This window comes from Electrona antarctica, assembly GCF_951216825.1.
Source record: "Electrona antarctica genome assembly, chromosome: 22".
NCBI classification, from domain to species: Eukaryota; Metazoa; Chordata; class Actinopteri; order Myctophiformes; family Myctophidae; genus Electrona; species Electrona antarctica.
In genome coordinates this window covers 25,798,827-25,817,299 of record NC_136805.1, presented here as the reverse complement: position 1 = coordinate 25,817,299, position 18,473 = coordinate 25,798,827, and the positions used below count along the sequence as shown (strand labels likewise).

The 18,473-nt window shown below is 42.3% G+C and overlaps 1 protein-coding gene across 1 annotated transcript in view; it reads right to left on the bottom strand.

The window, feature by feature from the left end:
- Nucleotides 1-18,473, bottom strand: part of snx29 (sorting nexin 29) — a 164,586-nt gene that overhangs the window by 64,554 nt on the left and 81,559 nt on the right. Inside the window, exon 15 of the mRNA XM_079493219.1 lies at nt 12,203-12,309. Coding sequence (XP_079349345.1) covers nt 12,203-12,309 — 107 coding nt within the window. The remainder of the gene's footprint in view (nt 1-12,202; nt 12,310-18,473) is intronic.

Here is an 18,473-nt window from a genome sequence, read left to right as displayed (position 1 = left end):
TGTCAATGCCTACAGTATGTATGTTTGTGCGTGCGTGGTGTGTACGTGTGAGTTATGGGCATCTGTATGCACGTCTACATATGTTGGTGTGTCAGTTCACTTTTTGTCCTATGCTACTATGTGTTAACATTACATTTGGCTCAGTATTCTGTTTTGGGGAATGATTTTGAGTTTCCCTGTGTATGAAATCTGCCATACAATTCACGTTGGCCGTTGTTGGGCTTAACTTTTTCCCCCTGCAGCACCTAATACAATTGCTCAAAGTTTTCAACCGTGTCATGTCTATGTGCACTACATTTATTTTGGTTGATTTTTTCTCTCTGTGGAGCTAAAGCTTGCCTGGAGCCCCACCGAGAAGGTGCATGGGGCTAATTGCGGGTGCTACGTACTGTAGCTGCAGGGACATCTCGCACAGACCAATTTACTGAGGAGGTTCAATATGCAAAACCACAGTGACCACCAAGTCACAGAGGAACTAGACTTCTAGAGCTAGAAACTCAAAATGCAATTTGGGCCACAACATCTATGAATGATGATGAGCAAAAACAAAACAAATACATGAACAGCATGAGCATTCAGTGATTTGGGTGATTTGGAAAACCACCCAGTCCGCCCCGGTAACAAAATGTGCACATGCACGCTCTACAGTGGGGGGAAGTGCAACAGGCCTACAGCATGTGCACCAAGGCCCGCCCCCACTCGATCATGATTGGAGGAAGGCCCCTCTCATCCTGATTGGATGAAGGCTTTGCCACCCGCCACCAAAACTGAAACTAGGGTTTTTTGACCCCAGGGGCTCACTGGGGACAGGGACGAACTCCTTATATGGTCAGCACACTCTATAGTAGGGAGGATTATAAAAAGAAAAGAAAAAATAAGTGATATTTGAATGAAGTGAAATCACTGAATATACCTTTAAATAAAATCTCATGACTGAAATTAGGATTTTCATCAGTATGAATTTGTGATACGGCATTAAAGTTTCCTAAACAATGAACTAATATTTAGGACGGTGATGTTTAGATGCTATCATTCTATTTTTCTAGATTGAGGCATTAATGTTATGACAAATCCAAGAGCATTATGGTTAAAACAACTAATAACTGAAAATAGCCGATCTACAAGTGTTTCTGTGCGTGCATGCACAACCATTGGAAATGCTGGAGTCGTGGAGGCTTCCCGTCAGATACAGTACGTGATACAGTACGTACAGACAGTGACACATTTCACTATTTCTCTCTGTCTCTCACCCTCCGTTACGCTCCCTTTCTGTCACTCAAGTCAGTAATCACGCATGCATGCATGCACGCACGCATGCACGCGCACACGCACACGTGCACACGCACGCGCACACGTATGTACATATACTGTATAATCTCAACAATGTCACCACGTCCTCTTCAGTTCACAACCAGCCTCTCATCTCCTCACAGCCTCTCATCTTCTCTCTGTGCCTGTCCTCAGCTCCCTGCTGTGGCTAGCCAGGCTACACAGTATATCATCTGAGCTGAGCTAAGCTAAGCTGGCCTGAATAAAGATCTGAAGAATGAGAGATCTAGAACAACAGAGAGACAGACAGAAAACGTCAGAGTGGGAGACGGATGGAAAGACAGAGACAGAGGGGATAACATGAGGACAGACGGGGAGACAGTCAGGAAAGGCTGTCTCATACGCATAAGACATACAGCTGTCTGAAGCCACTGAGGTTTTCATGCTCAAACAAGACGTCTTTAGAGTGAGCTGTCTTCAAGGTTTTGGACTAGGGGTGGAGCTCGAAACCCAAGCCCATTCCAAACTTGATAACAAATGTATCGAGTCCCCGGTATCAATACGCTTTGAGCTTATCGAGCCTGTTATCGAGCGTAGCGGCCAATGACGTCATGTTTAAACAATCAAGACAAGAGGCGATCAAGAAATAAATCAAATCAACCATAAACATGTCGGTTTAAAAGTGTATTGATACCTTCCAAGCAGCGCTGCCCGGGTAAGGAAAAATACGCTTTTAAAGTGACGGTACACACATTAACCAGTTAACAGTTTCTTCAATATTATTTTCCAAAAGTAAAAAGGTCATTTTCCTTCTGTCTGTTAGAAAGACCCTAGGATTTGACGATGTGAAGGCCCTAGTAAAATGTAGTAATTATTACAGTACGAATATAAAGCCATTTAACACTTATTGCACATAAATTAATGGTGTTTTTAATGATTTGTCATCTTCATTTAATTTTAGATGGTGGTCAGAGTCACTCACGACTTGCCAATAAAAAAAAGATACTGGTTCTGTCAAGAATTTGTATTCTCACGTATTTCCACAAAATATAAGAAAAAGTTCAACAGTGTGCTTGATAAAAGCAGGATCTGTAAGGTACTCATTATCAATAAAACTTTACGAGCCCCATCCCTATTTTTGGCGGTTACTTTAGTTCAAAAAGTTGTGTGGACGGTCTCTGTCTGTCTGTCTGTCTGTCTTTCTGTCTCAGGCGTGCAGCTATGCCAATATCTTCTATTTATTATTCAATATTTGAGGGGAGACTGCTCAGTTTTCTGTTGCTCGTGGCAGGTCAGACAGACTCAGGATGGTCTGATTGAAACAAATTTTAATCACATTTCTTTCTCGCTGTCGCTGTATGCCAGGAAGGGACTGGACAGCTGGTGCATAAGAGAGTGCTCTGAGAAGAGAGAGTGGTCGAGACTCGAGAGGTTTGAGCATTTATGAACAGATATTAATAATATGAATAGCAAACAAAATATGGCTGATCCCAGTCTCTACAAAAAATATATATATATTGTTTTATTATTTTGTACTTGTTCTGAGCAATCAGGCGTGTCTGTCAACCCCGTATATTGTCATGAACACTGTTATGCTCCGCTGCTCTGACAGAGATCAATTAAGTAATTAAATACAGGATATAACAAAACAATGGACAGATGATGCAGCTGTGCCACACGTCATATTTAAGTAACGTTGCTTTGACATGACGGCTCCAAACAAGGACGCCTCATTTTGTTAAAGGACTGTTGTCTTGACTCCACTCTCCTCATGTCCCTTCCCTTGCCTCCTCGGCAGCTCCTCATCGGGACTACAACCTGAGCGGAGGAGGCAAGGAATCGAGAATGTGTAAACTGATAAATTAGAAAGGCCTACTGTCTCACGTTGGCCTCACAGTTCCAAATAAATAAATAAAAACAGGAAGACACTGAGGAAGAGAGGAAAGGAGGGAGGAGAGGAGGAGGGAGGAGAGGAGGAGGGAGAAGAGGAGTATAGGAGGGTAAAGGAATAGAGGGTATGCATGTGACATCATCATCATACTCGGAAGTTATGCAGGAAGGCCTACTGAGTGGCAAAAAACTACTTTCCGGCCTTGACAGCCCATACATCTAAACAGAAAAGTCCTAACTGATTGCATTAAACAACTTTATGCATGTGCATACCCTCTATGAAAGGAACAGATGGACAGAGCCCCCCTCTGTGGGGGAGAAAGGGAGCAGAAGAAAAGTGTGTGTAGTCACTCACAGCTATATATACACTAGGTACATACAAAGCTTTTTATCAAACAACACAGAGCTCGGCATAGGATTTGGATGCGAGAAGCATTCTTTCGATGTTCTCTACACTCCGATGTAAAACCCGTCAGCTTAACCCATTTTAGGCGGGAACCCCTTTTGGTGTTCGCATTATGTTATGCTTTAGCTATTGACAAATAGCAGATCTACAAGCTCATAGCGCGCCACCGAGTGGCGCGCTATGAACTTGTAGATCTGCTATTTTTGAAAAATCAAAGAACCACCGACATAGAAACATAGCTTTTTCAGAAAACTGTCAGGATGTAGAAGACATTTTTAGAATCTGATCTCAGGTCAAAATGGGTTAAAATTCCAGGCTGCTTTCATGTGAATGAAACAGGGTGAAAGCTTCAGAAGAACCGTGGCCGTCTCATCGTCCCTGTTTACAAGCTGCCAGAGGCATTTGGAGTGACAGTGATTGTGCCACCGCTCAAACTGGGTGGTCATTTCGTATGGCACCTCCTGTGTCGCCTTCTTCTCTGTATGTGAATATAAAACCATCTGAGAGACTGCTTGAATTTTTTCTTCCAGGCTTCCCGTTTGAATTTAATGAAAAATAATCCTTTATCAACAAGCACGGCTGCACACACCTAGCCTAGGCTTGTGTGGAGATCCCACCCCTCTCGCCCTTAGTTCTCATTCATTCCGTGAGGAATTAGCCAAGTGTGGACCGATAGGAGATAGGCAAGATCCATAATTTTAACACGTTAGGCTTTGAAGCAGAGGTCGTTATCCAGGGCGACCTACATGAACGGCAGCTGTATAATGAGCTCCAGTTCCTGATTCACCAACATTAAAGCTACTAATAGCAAGCAGTCAGTCACAAGGGTCACAGTAATCATACAATGTTCCTGTGATACTATATGGGGTGATTACCAGTAATATACAGTTTTAAAGGTTTCATGACGTTATATTTTTTATTTATTTTTCGTTTTTCTTTTAGGTTTTATGACCTCAATTACACCCCCACAACCTGAACTTTGAACATTCAGTGGATGTTCTGTGGTCTGGGGTTTTCTCTGTGTGTTCTGAAGCCTTTTGAGCTGCAATGAAAACAGGCAAAATCCCTTAACAGTGACATCTGCTGGCAAATTCATATAATCTGTGGACTCTTACCTCACAGTCCACAGGCAAATCAGAGCACTTAATTGATTCAGAAAACCCCAGACCACAGAAAATCAACTGAATGTTAAAAGTTCAGGTTTCGCGGGTGCAATTGAGCTCAGAAAACCTAAAAGAAAATACGAGAAATTACAGAAACCTTGTGTCTCCACCAGGCCGAAGGCATGGGGAGAGAGTATGTTTTGCACTCCGTCTGTGTGTGAGTCTGTCTGTGTGTGTGTCCGTCCGTCTGTTACCAGCTAATCTCCGGCACTGTTAACCCGGTTGATGCCAAATTTTGCACACACACCCTGGATGCCAACGATGAACCTCTGCCTCAAATTTTCCAGAACGGCCTGTTATAGCGCCACCAGCGGCTGACTTATGTAAAACAATTTTTTTGATATTACTCCTCCAGATTGCAGCATGTAATTTACTTGAAATCTTTCACTGACTTTTCTACTAGGCTGAGGAATATAACCCTACCCTTTTCACATTGGCCTGTTATAGCGCCACCAACAGGTGGATCTTTGCTAAACACATTTTTGGAACAAAAAAAATCATCCAATTGCCATCCAAGGCGTTAGAAGGTCTATTATAGCGCCACCAGGAGGCCACAACCTCACCTGCCCTGGTGGAGACCTGTGCCCTGAGAGGCACTTTATCTGTTTTTTATGTCACAATCCCTTTAAGACCCAAGGATCTCTCTCATCTTCCCTTCTTGTTATGACACAGACACACTGTGAGCTTGTAGATCGGATAGTTTTGGTGCGCTACCCCCACACGCAACTATCTATAACTCAGGCTTTAGGGGGAGGGTATTTTATAACAACTTGCATCAGAAGGCCGGGACAATGTGATTCTGTGTTTAAGTGTCTCCTCGCTGTGCTTCAAGTACCTCTTACATGTCAACAGTCTAACTCAGTCTATATCCACTGCATCATTTAAAAAATGGAGCTCATTGATTTCAATGAATTGATTGATTTCAATGAATTGACCAAAACCGTCCAGCGCTGGTCAGTTGAGTCTGACTCTGCCTTACAGGACTGTTTTGAGTCAATGGACTGGACAATGTTTAAAGAGACTGCAGAGGGAAATATTGATGAATATGCTGACAGCATACTGTCAGTGATTAAGAAATGCATTGATGACGTTACATTGATCAACACAAATTTTAACAAAGAGTATTTTGTGTTACTCGCAAGTACAGCTGCGAAGAAAATCATCTTGGTTAATTGGAAATCTGAAAACTCACCTTCACAGAGACACTGGCTGAATGAGCTTTCATCATACTGTACACCTGAAAAGATACTGTACAATGTAAGGAGAAATCCTGCTACTTTTGAAAAGATATGGGGTAGGTTCTTTGAGGTTCTACCTTCAATATCTCCTCTGGGTTGATTTTGCTTTAGTTTTATTTATATTGTTATTTTTATTTATTTATCCGAGTTGATGTTGTCAAGTGGTGTTGTGTATTGAGAGCTGTGTAGTTTACCTTTCTGGGGTTGGGGTGGGGGGTGGGTGGGGGGTGTTGTTTTTGCTGTTTTTGTCTTCTTTTATTTTAGTTTGTCTTGTCTTGTTTAAAAAAAAAAAATCTTGATTCTGTAATTCATTGTTTTAAATGATGTCTGTATTATCATTAAATAAATCTAAAAAAAAAAAAAAATGCATTGATGATGTAGTCCCTAAGACCATCAGAGCCATCCCAAACAGTGCTGTGCATGGGGCCATAATTCAGAGAGACATGGCATTCAGATCTGGAGATAAGGACGAGGAAAAACGCTCTCACTACTCGCTCCGCACACTGAAAACTGCCAAAGGGGAATATGCTAGAAAGGTAGAAGAACTCCTCGTCCTTTCCACATGCTGTGGAAAGGACTGGAAACCTTGCCTGACTTTAACCACCCCCCCCCCCCCCCCCCCCCCATGCCTTTTTTCTGTGTTTTTATTTTATTTTGAATGTCACTTCCACACCTGTGATATCACAGACGTGAATCTTAGTTCTATCTTGACTACAAGACTATAAGCCATATTTCCCGTACTGTAGTTCCAGTCAGTTCGGCCACTTAAGCTGGGCATGCATTACCGACTTGCATCATTCCAGAGCAGACCGGTGCCCAATGGGTACATGCATGACATACATTATCTGATGTATATTAAACATGTACAGTACTTTATACTGCTATTACATGTATCTACACACCAAGTCAAATTAAGTACTAAAAGTGCAAAACGAACAAGATCATGGAGTCTGTGTGTGCAATACTGTATAAACAAGCTACATACTAGTTCCCAGCTTGACATAAATTTAGAAAAATAGCAGATTGCGAAGAATATGAAACACAGATATAATGGCACCCACAAACCATGTGGGCATGTAAGGCCAGTGCTGCCCACAAAATATATCATGGGAATTGTAAGACACCGTGAAAAATAAAACAGACTGAAAAGGGAATTTTCTCTGTAAATGTGTGGTTGAACATCAACAATAATTAAACTGAAAAAATAAAAAAATAAACTGGGCTCCTGTCTGGGCAGGTTGTTACCCCGCCTCCTCTCCGAGGCCGAGCAGGGGTCCCACATTCTAATTGCCAGTGGTTCTTATGTAATTGCTATTCTCGTTTGTTGTTGTTGTTTCGTGGATAATTAATGAGCCTCATGGATCAAAGGGAGGCTCTGTCGCCCGACCCGCACAACCACCGCCCACCCCTGGGACCCAGCGACCCACATCTCCGCCCTGCGCAGTTCACTTACAGCAACCGTGTTTGCTCCTTCTACATTTTGAGAAAATAAAATACGATTTTGATCAGCTGCAACAGTGTAGTCTGCCTGTGTGTGTTTGTGTGTGTGTGTGTGTGCGCGCACACACGCGCGCTCGTGCGCGTGTGTGTGCGTGCGTGCACGACATCGTGGGTGCGTGTGTCGGGGGGGAATCCTTGTTTGGGTGTGTTTGCTTAATTGGGTTTGACTGCAACGTCTGCCAAAAATCTGGGTTGGGAGGATCCTGCCTATGAGCTAGAGACGGTGAGCTACTTTGAGCTAGTGTCTGGAGACCGCGGTAGAACATGGTGACACTCTTATGATGCAACTGGGAACCCACTTCTTACTGAATCTGGGTGTTCCTAGAAAGCAGCACACAGACCAGTTCACTGTTTATCCCGTCAACAGACATCCATATCAAATTAGCTTATGAGTTAGGTGTCCTCAATTGTGAATCAAGATTGTGAGGTCGAAGAGAGGCCAGGGTGATAACAGGTAAGCAAGCTGACACATTATATGCCGTCTTTATAAGTGAATGAAAACCATACCTGGCTGCGCCTCTACTTCTACCCTGATGACCAGATGTTTAAGTCATCTTCATTCTGTCTTACTGTACTGTATATAGTATATTGCTATTTTTGAGTGGTGCTAGGTACTCCTATAGACAGCAATGTGTGACCCTGGCTGTGTCCCTGGGTCTGAGCACGGAAATAGCATATTTCTAAGTCTACAAGTCCGTCCGTCTTTCTCTGTCTACTATGCCGATGCGAACGAAAATAAAAGTCATGGGTACTGAAGGCTAGTCTGTCTCACTCAGTCCTCTGGCCACTTCCTTCATACTGAGCAAGCACAGAACCAACCAAGCACAGAAACGCAATTAATTAAAAAGTAAGCTATGCTACCAGAACGCTTTTTTTCTTTTCTTTTTTCCCGCCCTAGCATGTGCCCTCTCTCTGTCTCTCTCACGCCTCCCGTCTGTAATTCTGGAGCTGGCAAAAACATCTGGGAACTCTGATTATAATACTCGTTGACTGTTCCTCTTCTCCACTCCCTCGGCTTGAGTGCTGCCTGTCTTTCTAATTTTCTATCATGGATGCGCAGTTGTGCATTGTGCGTAAACACACCACTTCACACCTACTACACAGCTTTACAAAGCTGCCTAGTGTCAATAGCATATGATATGCATATAAATGGGCCATTGAATTGTGTGACCGGCTAAATAGTATAGACAAGAAATGAGCCGAAACTATTGTTACATTAGTAACTCCTTTTATCAGCAACAGAAGCTAAATGCGAGAAATACATTTGGCAGTAAATGAGTTAAAGTTGGACTTTACATCGTAATTACACGTGTTGTCAGAACCCTTTTTGCCCGATAGGTCTCCGATACTGAAACCGCCAGGCTTCTACGTGTATCAGCCTGGGATTTGATGTGACATTTCCGTGTGATCGATATCAAACCTCTCTGCGTTCCTCCAGTCTTCTCACTCATCCCATACTAATGTGACTATGTCCACAAACTATGAGTGAACAGTCCAGCATCTGCTGCTGGAACTGTGTCGTTAACTGTGTGGCAAGGCGAGTGGGTGGCTGCTAATGAAGACAATCCAACAATCCACCACACTGCATTATGTGTGTGTCTCGGGAGTTGCTAACATTTAGATGCCAGCACAGTAGTCCAGCTACAGTTGGGTGCCACCGATATTGTCCCTTATCATTTGACCCATTTAGGCCTGACCTCAAAATTTTAAAAAATCCTTCTAAATCCTCCAGTTTTCTGAAATAAATATTTTCACGATTTTTCAAAAATAGCAGACCTACAAGCTCGTAGCGCGCCACTCGGTGGCGCGCTATGAGCTTGTAGATCTGCTATTTTTCAATAGCTAAATTATAACAATGTTTAAAACACCAAAAGGGGTTCCCGCCCAAAATGGGTTAACTGTCCTTTTGCGCAGATCACGCAAACCTCAGCAAAAAGAAAAGGACAATATCGATCGCCTCCAACTGTATGAATGTCTTTCCCTAGATTTCGACACATTCATTGGTGTCATGCTTGTTGCACGGGGTACCACGGGCTACCACGGCGTGCCCCCCCTCCCCCCCTCAAAAAAAACAAAATGGCGCGGTGCACGGCTGCCTGCGGGTGCATGCACGCTAGAACTTGAGCACGCACGAGCCAAGTAAATATGAAGCCCAAATGGCTACTTTGCATAACAGGCCAGTGAGTGTGCAAATGCATCCTCAATTCCTCACATCTCGAGTCGCATGTATGTTAGCAACACAGTATTTTTGCTTCAGTAGGACTGCTGCCAGTATCCTGTCTGCACGCAACAATGCCTCAGCCACACTCTATGTAGCCACACCATCGAAGCAGAAGAGGGTAAAATTCGTTCAAAGCAAACTTTTAGTTTCAGCTCCTAAAATTAAGGTATTCCTTGAGAAGATTTACAAAGACGAAAACTCAGCTAAAAACTAGTCATTTCAATGTTTCCTACTACTATTTATACACCCATAAAGTTTATATTAATCAATACATTATGTAGGCATGCATGTGCGACGTGCATGCGTGCATCATAAAAATACCGTACCCCCGAAAAATAGATCACCATTACACCACTGGAGTGGACACATCTCAAAAAGACCACAAAATGCCAAGACGACTTGATACATGGAGGGTGGGCGTAAGTGTGCCAGGATTCAAGGTCTGTTTTAAAAACTGCTTGTTTGGACTGGGGACTTGAGAAGCGCACAAGGTCAATGGCGACAAATAGTCCTTGGGCCAGCATACTCACTAAGGAAGGTCCTAGTCAGACCGACAGCTAAGCAAATGAATGGATAAATAAGTAAACGACATGAAAAATGCATTACACACACATGTACAATACATGAATAATTGAGGAGACGGTTTTCCCCGCAAAAATAAATAAATAAATGAATAAACACGGGCGAAATTATTTCTTATTAAAGAAATTGAAAAACGGGGGATTGAATAATTCAAGAGAATGCCTCCCCGGCCCTGTTAGAATACACAGACACATTGTTCCTCCATCTCTCACTCTTTCTTTGCCAGTGATGTAACAATCTGGCTGAGTTACGGAGTTGTCACACCATCCAAACAGCGAGCTTGCAACAGCTCCCATCACCACCTGCACTTTAATACAGCCGTTTATCAAATACATGTCCAGTGAAGACAACTTAAAGCTGCTATAAGCAATAATATTTCAACATTTTTATATTTATTTTTTGGTATTCAGACAGCCAGCAATGAGTAAAACGCTCCCAAAAAGTTTTGTCTCTGTGACTCATCTAGGGGCCGCAATGACAAAGCTTCTAGGAACATCTTTGAATGCAGATTGTGGCCTCTAGATGTGTCACAGAAACTACATTTTTGGGAGCCTTTTACTCATTCCCTCCATTGCTGGCTGTCTGAATACTAAAAAATAAATATAAAAAAGGTCATTACAATTTTGACATATTATTGCTTATAGCAGCAATTCATAATCATAACCGGTATTCACAACCTGTTGACTACCCATGGCTCTATGCACACCTACAGCTACCGTAACACACTTATTAATTTAATTAGCAAAGCCCGTGTTGTTTATAGCCTGCCATGTTTTTAATCTGCTGTAATTTGTATTGGAAAATAAACAGTACAATACAAAATCAGCCTAGGGTTTCATGCACAGTCATTGATTCAGAAGCCATGCTTCCCTTCTAGCGTGATCTTTAACCCATAGCTAGCTCAGCACAAGAATAGTTACTTTCAGTAATAAAGTCAAGTCTTTTCCATTGTTTTACAAACCTAAAAATACCTAGAACACTCATATTCCAGTGAGGACTTGTAGTACGTGTATGAAGCCAGATGAATGTTAAGTGAAGGATCAAACGCTGCTTCAGAAAGCACACTTGCGCTTCCTCAAAGTCATGGTGGCTTGGTGAGGATTTCTCATCTTGTCTTTGTGGCCCCTCTCCTCACAGCTCTTGGCTGGACCAAAGGATTTCCCGCATGTCCAATCACCTGGATCGACTTTTAAAAAGCTTTTCTTTTAACTCCTTGCTTGGTATTCCCTTTTCTTCTTCTTTTTGAGTGGTGCAACCACTCCTACAGACAGCTATGCATGTGTGTGTCCCTGTGTCTGAGCACGAGAATAGCGGTATAGCGTTTGTTCACCACCAAATGTCACTGTTGCACAGCCTAACACACAGACACACACAGGCCAGGGAGGAGGGCTTATACAGTACAGTACAGTACAGTACAGTACAGTACAGTACAGTACAGTACAGTACAGCACAGCACAGCACAGCACAGCACAGCACAGCACAGTACAGTACAGTACAGTACAGTCAACCATTAGATATACAATGGTTAGACTATAAGAGTGAATTAATTGTGAATTAAGTTCAAGCAGAAGAATTATCTGGACAGTAACCGGCATTACTTTGCAAATGATAAGGACAGAGCAGATGGATGGAGCCACTGTAGACGTCTCTCTTTTTACTGCATGTTTGATTACCTGTTAAATCAGTTTTTATTTCTGTTCAGGCCTTGGAAAGGAAAAGCTAAAGACCCAAGCGATCTGTATTAAAACAAATTACATATTTTCTCTGATAAATGCATCAAGGATTTATTTGATATTGGCAGTTACCGCATGCAGCACAAAAAAGGGATACTGGTATGATGGCGGATAATTGTATAAGTCTACCCATCTATATAGGTTACTCTTATTAACATGTTTAGCTACAGTAACACAGGGATAGATGGAGGAACACTGACCTCTATTAGTTTGCGTTCATAGCTGGCAGCGAGCTCTTCGACATCACCCATGGACTTGCTCTGAGAGACAGGGGCCTGGTCTTCACTGGACTGCAACATGGGAAGAGCTGGAGAGGATAGAAAAGAAAGACTTTGACTTAAACATCTTACCTCAAAACCACACCAGACCTGCATCAACACAAACAGACACACAACAGCGAAAACAAAAGGATATCACAGTATAGAACTGCAACAAAGTGGGTGAGAGCACTCCGTTATTCACCACGTGTCCATTACAGGATCATCTTATACATTACATTTAAGCTTGGCATCTGGAATGTGTGCAATACTTTATCCAACATTCTACATCAAGATCTAGACCCAGACGCCTTAATGGCTCTCCTTGGCACCGCTGGAAGGGAAGACCTCCCTTTAACATGGTATAACATCGCATGGTTGATTTTGCCTTATCGCTAGGCCGTTCTGCTCAAATGGAAGGATGCTGCCCCGCCCGTGCTCAGTGGCTTCGTGATATAATGTCCTGCCTCGAGCTGGAGATGTTGAGGTTCTCAATTGCTGGCTCTGACCTGGGGCCCGTTTGACATTCTACCACAACACACAAACTATATAGTGTGCCGTGCCCATGCTTTGGCCAACACCAAACCACAATGAAATAAAAAAATCTGATCATTTTTCATGATTTCTTTTTTTTTCCAACTGTCCTTGGACAGTGGATTGAGATTTTTTGTTTTGTTGTTATTCTTCTGAGTCACACTTTTGTAGTGACTCAGAGTGGTCTGACCTAATGTTTTAGAAGATTGGCATCTAAGGTTTGCAGGAATGGCTTGTTTTGAACAATATGCCTCAAATCATAAACGCAGTGATACTTTGCATATACATTCCCACTAGGCTGAGGAACACATATTGTCACACATGGTTATAGTGCCACCAGGAGGCTGATATTGTTTCTTGATATTACTCCTACAGATTGTCCAAACATCACGCAAAATCGGTACACATTAACTCTATAGTAATGTGATCAATACAGAAGTGTCCATCCTGATTGGCGAATTTCGAACACCACTAGGGAGCAAGGGATACTGAGGGAAACAAAGACAGAGAGAGAGAAAGAAACATCAAGGTTGACACCAACAATGATATTTGGACATGTTTCACACCCATTTATTTACGAGCAGAGGTGGGCGGTGTACACGAGCAGAGATGGCGTTCTGGCAATTACACGCGTTGTGTTGTCTTCCGGTGATGAACGCTGGCACCTGCCATCGCCTGTCGTTGCTATTAAACACCCAGACAACAACACAATGCCCAGCAGCTGGGAGCCTGAAGAAGAAACTCCGTATAATATACACATTAGCAGGACAGCCGGCACACTGCTTTAGAAGGAATCCCGTTTTGCTGCTGCACGCTCACGGACATAATTGAGGATATGACACTGAATGTATAGAAAGCTATCATCATGTTAGAAAACAAATGAGTGAAAAGCACGGAAATGTGCATGACTCTATCATACACAAGGAAATAGGCATGAACACATAAATACACTATGAACACAAAGACAGCGCGGCGGTTGTACATCAATGTATGTAGTGATACATGAAGTGAATTAATTAGCACTGCATTATTGTTGGGGTGTGAATAACAGTACTTTTGTGCTCACTCATCGGGTGCAGTACTTAGTTTAGACAGTTTTTGTTTTAGACTAGTCATTGGTTAGACCAGTCATTAGTCCCACAATCTCAAACCCTCACCCTAAACCTAACCTCCCACGGGGCAGCACACCTAAACCTAACCTTAACCCATGTCTAACCAATGACTAGTCTAAACTAAGTATGCACCCCCACTCATCAAAGTTAAGAAGAGATCATTTACATTTTATAACCACCTAAAAGGTGGTTACACAGACACGCTCCATAACATAGCCCTCAACCATAGAGAAAACCTACAGGGATGCCGCTTTAGTCAGATTATAAGAAAACAAAAAGGAACTTGACTTACTGAAAAGAGACAGCCCATAACAAAAGCATATTTAGACAGAATATTGGCAGAATACCTGAGCATTGGGAATGACCCAGAACCAAAGAAAGCGTTGGCTAAGTACAGATTCCTACTGTACCACCTCCCCACTATACCAATACATCAGAGACACATACCATACTTTCCACAGATTACAACATTACATACACCCAAAGTGAGTTTGAAAACAAAAAAAGAGGGGAAAAATACAACAATGTGCAAACACAGCAGCAAGATTTAGAACTGTTGCGCTAACAGAAGGTTGGCTAATGGAATGCAACCACTATAAGGACTACTAACCATTGTGTTTTCCTCTACTATCTGTACCGAGTAGACCTCTGACATAGACCTACTGCATATATAAACGGAGCTGCTACCTTTAAACACATTTGAGGCCTGGGCCATGGCTCAGTGGTCCAGGCACCTTGGCTGGTAATCCAGTCTGGCAGTGTGCCGCGGGTTCGACTCCCGATCCCGATGGCCTTTACTGCATGTCTTCCCCCCACCTCTCTCCCCATTTCCTGTCAGCCTACTGTCTGTCCCTCCATAAAAAATATAAAATAAAGGCGAAAGCCACAAAAAAAACATTTTTGAAATCTGAGGTTTCTTTTGTATACTAATAACATATTTTGGGGAAAATGCCGCTAATTGTCCCAAAAGTGACTGCAAAAGATTGCTGCTATTTGCTTCAAAAAGCTTTATACCCTATACAACATGTATGTAACGTCGCACAATGTAACCTAGCTTTGCTTAACACAATGCTGCAACCCTTCACCAACTGTACATACTTTCCTAAATTGTTTTGAATTGAATTGCACTTCTTTGCAGTTACAATATAATTTTCCTTATGCTATACAATTCAAAATGCAGGGGAAAGGGAGGTTCGAACAATATAGGACAAGAAATAATTTCAAAGCAGGTCTCCTTGCCTGCAGACCTGTGTGCAACTGCGTACAATGAAATCCCACATGGCGTTGCTGTCCATGGTGCTGAAAACTAAACCAAATTTCATCAATGTCTGGTTAGCGCAAGTGCATTTTGGTTGCTTCTGTTCTGTGTTGATATGAGGTTTATGTCAAACAAAGTGTTGTAGACCGCTTTATAATTATCTGCCATTGGTTCTCGCTGTCCATGAGTGGGACAGAGCGCTTTATGCCAGCCTTACATCAGCTGATGTTTCAATGTCGCAGACAAGTCGTGCGATGTGCGCCCGTCACTCGATTGTCACTTGATAATTTAATTTGGTGTAAGGTGCTGATCATATCAAACATGTTGATATGATGTTATCGCAAGTCGTTATAGTCAGGACAGAAGTAAAATGAAAAGTTGGCTAATGTCATTGTCAAGGTGTCTCTCTCCAGCACCAAACATGAATGTAGCATGCTTAGGCAATTTTATCAGTTGTTAATTCCCCACGACTTCAAGAAAGTGACAAATGGCTTTACAGCAGAAAATCTTTAGATTTCACAGAAGGATCTCTAACCAGCTAGTCACTCACAGAAGGATCTCTAACCAGCTAGTCACTCACAGAAGGATCTCTAACCAGCTAGTCACTCACAGAGAAGGATCTCTAACCAGCTAGTCACTCACAGAAGGATCTCTAACCAGCTAGTCACTCACAGAAGGATCTCTAACCAGCTAGTCACTCACAGAGAAGGATCTCTAACCAGCTAGTCACTCACAGAGGAGCCACAAGCAAGATCTCACAAATCTATAAACATTAGCTAATCAAGTTCAATCTGGCCAGTCAGACAACCACACAACTTTAGTGGAAGAAATTCAGGGGGGGCGAGAGAGAGAGAGAGAGAGAGAGAGAGATAGAGAGAGAGAGAGAGAGAGAGAGAGAGAGAGAGAGAGCGAGAGAGAGAGCGAGAGAGAGAGAGAGACCGACAGACAGAAAGATACAGACAGACAGAGAGACACCGATGGTTTCTCTTTTCAGCTTGGGAAAAGCAAATTAGTGTCTTTAGTATTTCAACAATCCCACGCAAGGCTAATATATCACACGGTTGCTGGGAGGGAAAGGGAGGGAGCAGGGGTGGGAGGGTGAGGAAAACATGACTATATGGATAAGGAGTGTATGTATTCATGAGCAAACTCAGATTGTAAAATGTACTTTGCAGTGCAAATACAGAGCCATACAGTAGTCCATGATGTCAGTACTAAGACATCATATTGATGTCATCAGGGTACTCCATACGGTATGGGGATTTGTGGATTTATATATTATTTGTCTTTGGAGATCCACTGATCCAGCTACAATCTACAAGCTCACAATGTGTGCTCCCAGAATATGGATGCTGGGGTTCAAGCGGTTAAGCCAAATTACCATACTTTTGCTGCCATGACGAGCCCATTTAAAAAAATAAAAATAAATGTTAAGACTTGTTAGTTACTTCTAAATATTTATTGACTGGCTTCAGAAAGGAACCCATATCCTCTACAGATGACAGAGCCACGGAGGGCCAATTAAAAAGACAACGGACAGTTTTAGAATGACTAAATGTCATACTGTAAGATCACGCTGACCAATGAGCCATCCAACAACAGCTCCATGTGCCAAAGCATTTCCCACAGAGCAATTATCCAAAGTGAAAGAATCATGTGTTCACTCATGCGAAGCATCAATAGACCGTCTGCAGTGTCAGACAGAGACGGTGCTTCAAATCTCACAAATATAATACATGGTAACGACCCCTGTGTTGTGTGTTAGAAAGCTCTGGCAGGCTGAAAAAAGGCCAGGTTGGCTCTGCAACTGCATGGAAATTGAATATACTCTGTGTCTACACTAGTCTAACACTGGTATATATCACTAAAGATAGTAAGGCTGGCTGGGCTATTCCAGAGCTATCACAAATCTACATTTGGAAACTAAAGCGCCAGTGGGTGAACAAGCAAAGTACTGACTCTTAAGCGGTTGGGACTTTTGTTTGGATGGCATGAAATGTTATGCCACATGTTGCTCAGCCTCAACAGAAGGCTTCTAAGGAATTAGAACAGGCTCGTGAGTCACATGTCATCTTCAGCCAAATAGTCCTCCTGGGCCCTGAATATGCACTCTTGCTCTTGCCAATACCTCAAATAGCCAAGTTCAACTGGTACATGCTGGAACATCTCATAATAAATTAATTTTAAATAAATACAACATTAAGTCATTGTAAAAATGACAAATGTCATTTGAGATATTATTATTGGCAGTTAATTTATCAGTTAATTTATCAATTATATCTTTCTTTGTTATATTGCAGGGTTGGAGAACAAAATACTTTAAGAGGGCTATTTCATGATGCCATGTTCAAGGTAAAACAGTCACACCACAAAACGGAATGGAATCCTGGAGAAATGTGTTTGCACAGGGCTTGATATGTGATGACAAGGCGCTAGCGAGGACACAGAACACATTACACAGAGATAAGTGAAAACAGGGAGTCCACAAGCAGGGAGTATGCGTATATCCGCAGAAGACAACAAGTGGAAAAATACTAATTGCACAGAAACAAGTAGAGAAGGAGAGGTGCACACACAGCGAGAGGGGGAGAGAGCAAAATACAAAGACATACAGTTGGGTGCCACCGATATTGTCCCTTATCATTTGACCCATTTAGGCCTGACCTCAAAATTTAAAAAAATCCTTCTAAATCCTCCAGTTTTCTGAAATAAATATTTTCACGATTTTTCAAAAATAGCAGACCTACAAAGCTCGTAGCGCGCCACTCGGAGCCACATGAGCTTGTAGATCAACTATTTTTCAATAGCTAAATTATAATGTTTAAAACACCAAAAGGGGTTCCCGCCCAAAATGGGTTAACTGTCCTTTTGCGCAGATCACGCAAACCTCAGCAAAAAGAAAAGGACAATATCGATGGCCTCCAACTGTAAAGACTTCCATATGAATGTGAATATGGAACGTGATTAGATTTAGTGGCGAGTCTGGGGAGAGCTTGAATGTCTAGACAGTGTATACTAGCCTATAATCCGTGATTCAGGGAAAAGTCACTAGATAAAAACAAGAATGGAAGTCTTGTTTTAAAGGGGCTGCAAGTGATTTATTCGCTAAAATAATTGTTGAATGGGTTTCTATTCAGATAGTAATCATTGTTACTGAGATTTGGTTCAGTAACAGAGGTCTCCTCATCTCTATAGCTCTTTAGTAAACAGAAATTACATTTTCAAGTCGGACACAAATGTTAACATTAACACCTCCTCCAGATATATCACTTTTAAAAATCACACACACACACACACACACACACACACA